This window comes from Pteropus vampyrus, unplaced genomic scaffold (genome assembly GCF_000151845.1).
Source record: "Pteropus vampyrus isolate Shadow unplaced genomic scaffold, Pvam_2.0 Scaffold431, whole genome shotgun sequence".
Lineage (NCBI taxonomy): Eukaryota > Metazoa > Chordata > Mammalia > Chiroptera > Pteropodidae > Pteropus > Pteropus vampyrus.
Window position 1 is genome coordinate 430,261 of NW_011889212.1, and position 1,377 is coordinate 431,637.

A 1,377-nucleotide genomic window follows, 5' to 3' on the forward strand; every position below is an offset into this window, starting at 1 on the left:
CTAAAATCAATCCCATTTTAACAACTCTGTTGCTAGTGAGGAGAGAACTATATCTGAGGGGATTGTGAATGGCAAGAAAGCGATCCAAAGACATAACTAGAAGCACTGAGGATTCCATGGCAGTGAATCCGTGGATGAAGAATTCTTGAGCAAAACAGGCATTGGGTGAAATTCCCATGGCATTGAACAAGAAGATTCTCAGCATAGTAGGAAGGGAGGAGAAGGACAGGCCCAGGTCAGAGATGGCCAACATGGCAAGGAAATAATACATGGGCTCATGAAGTGAGGGTTCTGTCTTTATAATAAAGAGAATGGTGCTATTACCCATGATGGCAACCAGGTACATGAGACAAATGGGGATAGAGATCCAGATGTGGGCATGCTCCAATCCTGGGAATCCAATCAGAAGAAAAAGCTGGACTTCTGATTTATTGAAAGCAGACATAATGAGTGGGAATATGAGCTCTTTAGCCAGATCTGAAATCACATAAACAAAAAGCAGTCACATTTTTGGATAAAACTCAGTGTTGTGGAGATAAGGAGTTCTTTACATACTATACTTAGAAAAATATTTAGTATAATATTACTAAAATGTAATTTTCAACATTTATCAAAAGTTCTTAAACATGGTCATGTTCTCTAACATGAAAATTTCACTTATGGCCCTTTATCTTAAGCTGGTAATTTTCTAAAATATTTATCCAAATATGAAAATCATATTCAAGCAGAGTTACTTTGATTGAGTCAGTGAAAAGCACTCAGAATCTCTCCCTTTGCTTTTCCATGTGATCTTCAGTAGTCCTCTTGTTGGCTTCATAACATGATCTCTGACTTGAAAGTTTAAAAATAATAGTCTAAGAAAATAATCAGAGATCTTTGAAAATATGTACACTGTGTAAATAAATATTAAATGCTAGAATTGTAAATTTAGAGACTAATTTTAGTCTTAAAATTTTGAGAAAGGTATTCATTATCCACATTTTGCATGAGTATAAACACCAATCCAGGCTCAATAAATCACGAACATCTATAAAATATTAATATTGATTATATAATGGTTTCTAAAAGAACTGGAAGAAGTGGAGCTAGATACACCTTGGAAGTTATGTATCCTTATTGTCTTCATGTTTGTACTCCTGCATAATAAAATGGATAGTTCCTAGTTCAAACATTGATGGGCCATACTTCAGGTTATTATTTTATTATTTCAAGAGAAAGTATTGAAGCCATATGGTAGCATCATGTGCATGCTCACCTTATCTCTCTTGATCAAATTATCTTATACTTTATCTCTGAGCAGATTGGTCAAAGAAATTCTAAGTAAAAACATTCAAATCACTTAATTTCTCTTCCTAATGTAAAATTTTTAAATCTGCC

General features: G+C 34.1%; 1 protein-coding gene across 1 annotated transcript in view; it reads right to left on the reverse strand.

The window, feature by feature from the left end:
- LOC105306239 (olfactory receptor 51A7-like) overlaps positions 1–445 on the reverse strand; it is a 2,469-nt gene extending 2,024 nt beyond the window's left edge. Inside the window, exon 1 of the mRNA XM_011381139.1 lies at positions 189–445. Coding sequence (XP_011379441.1) covers positions 189–445 — 257 coding nt within the window. The remainder of the gene's footprint in view (positions 1–188) is intronic.
- Between the last annotated feature and the right edge of the window lie 932 nt (positions 446–1,377).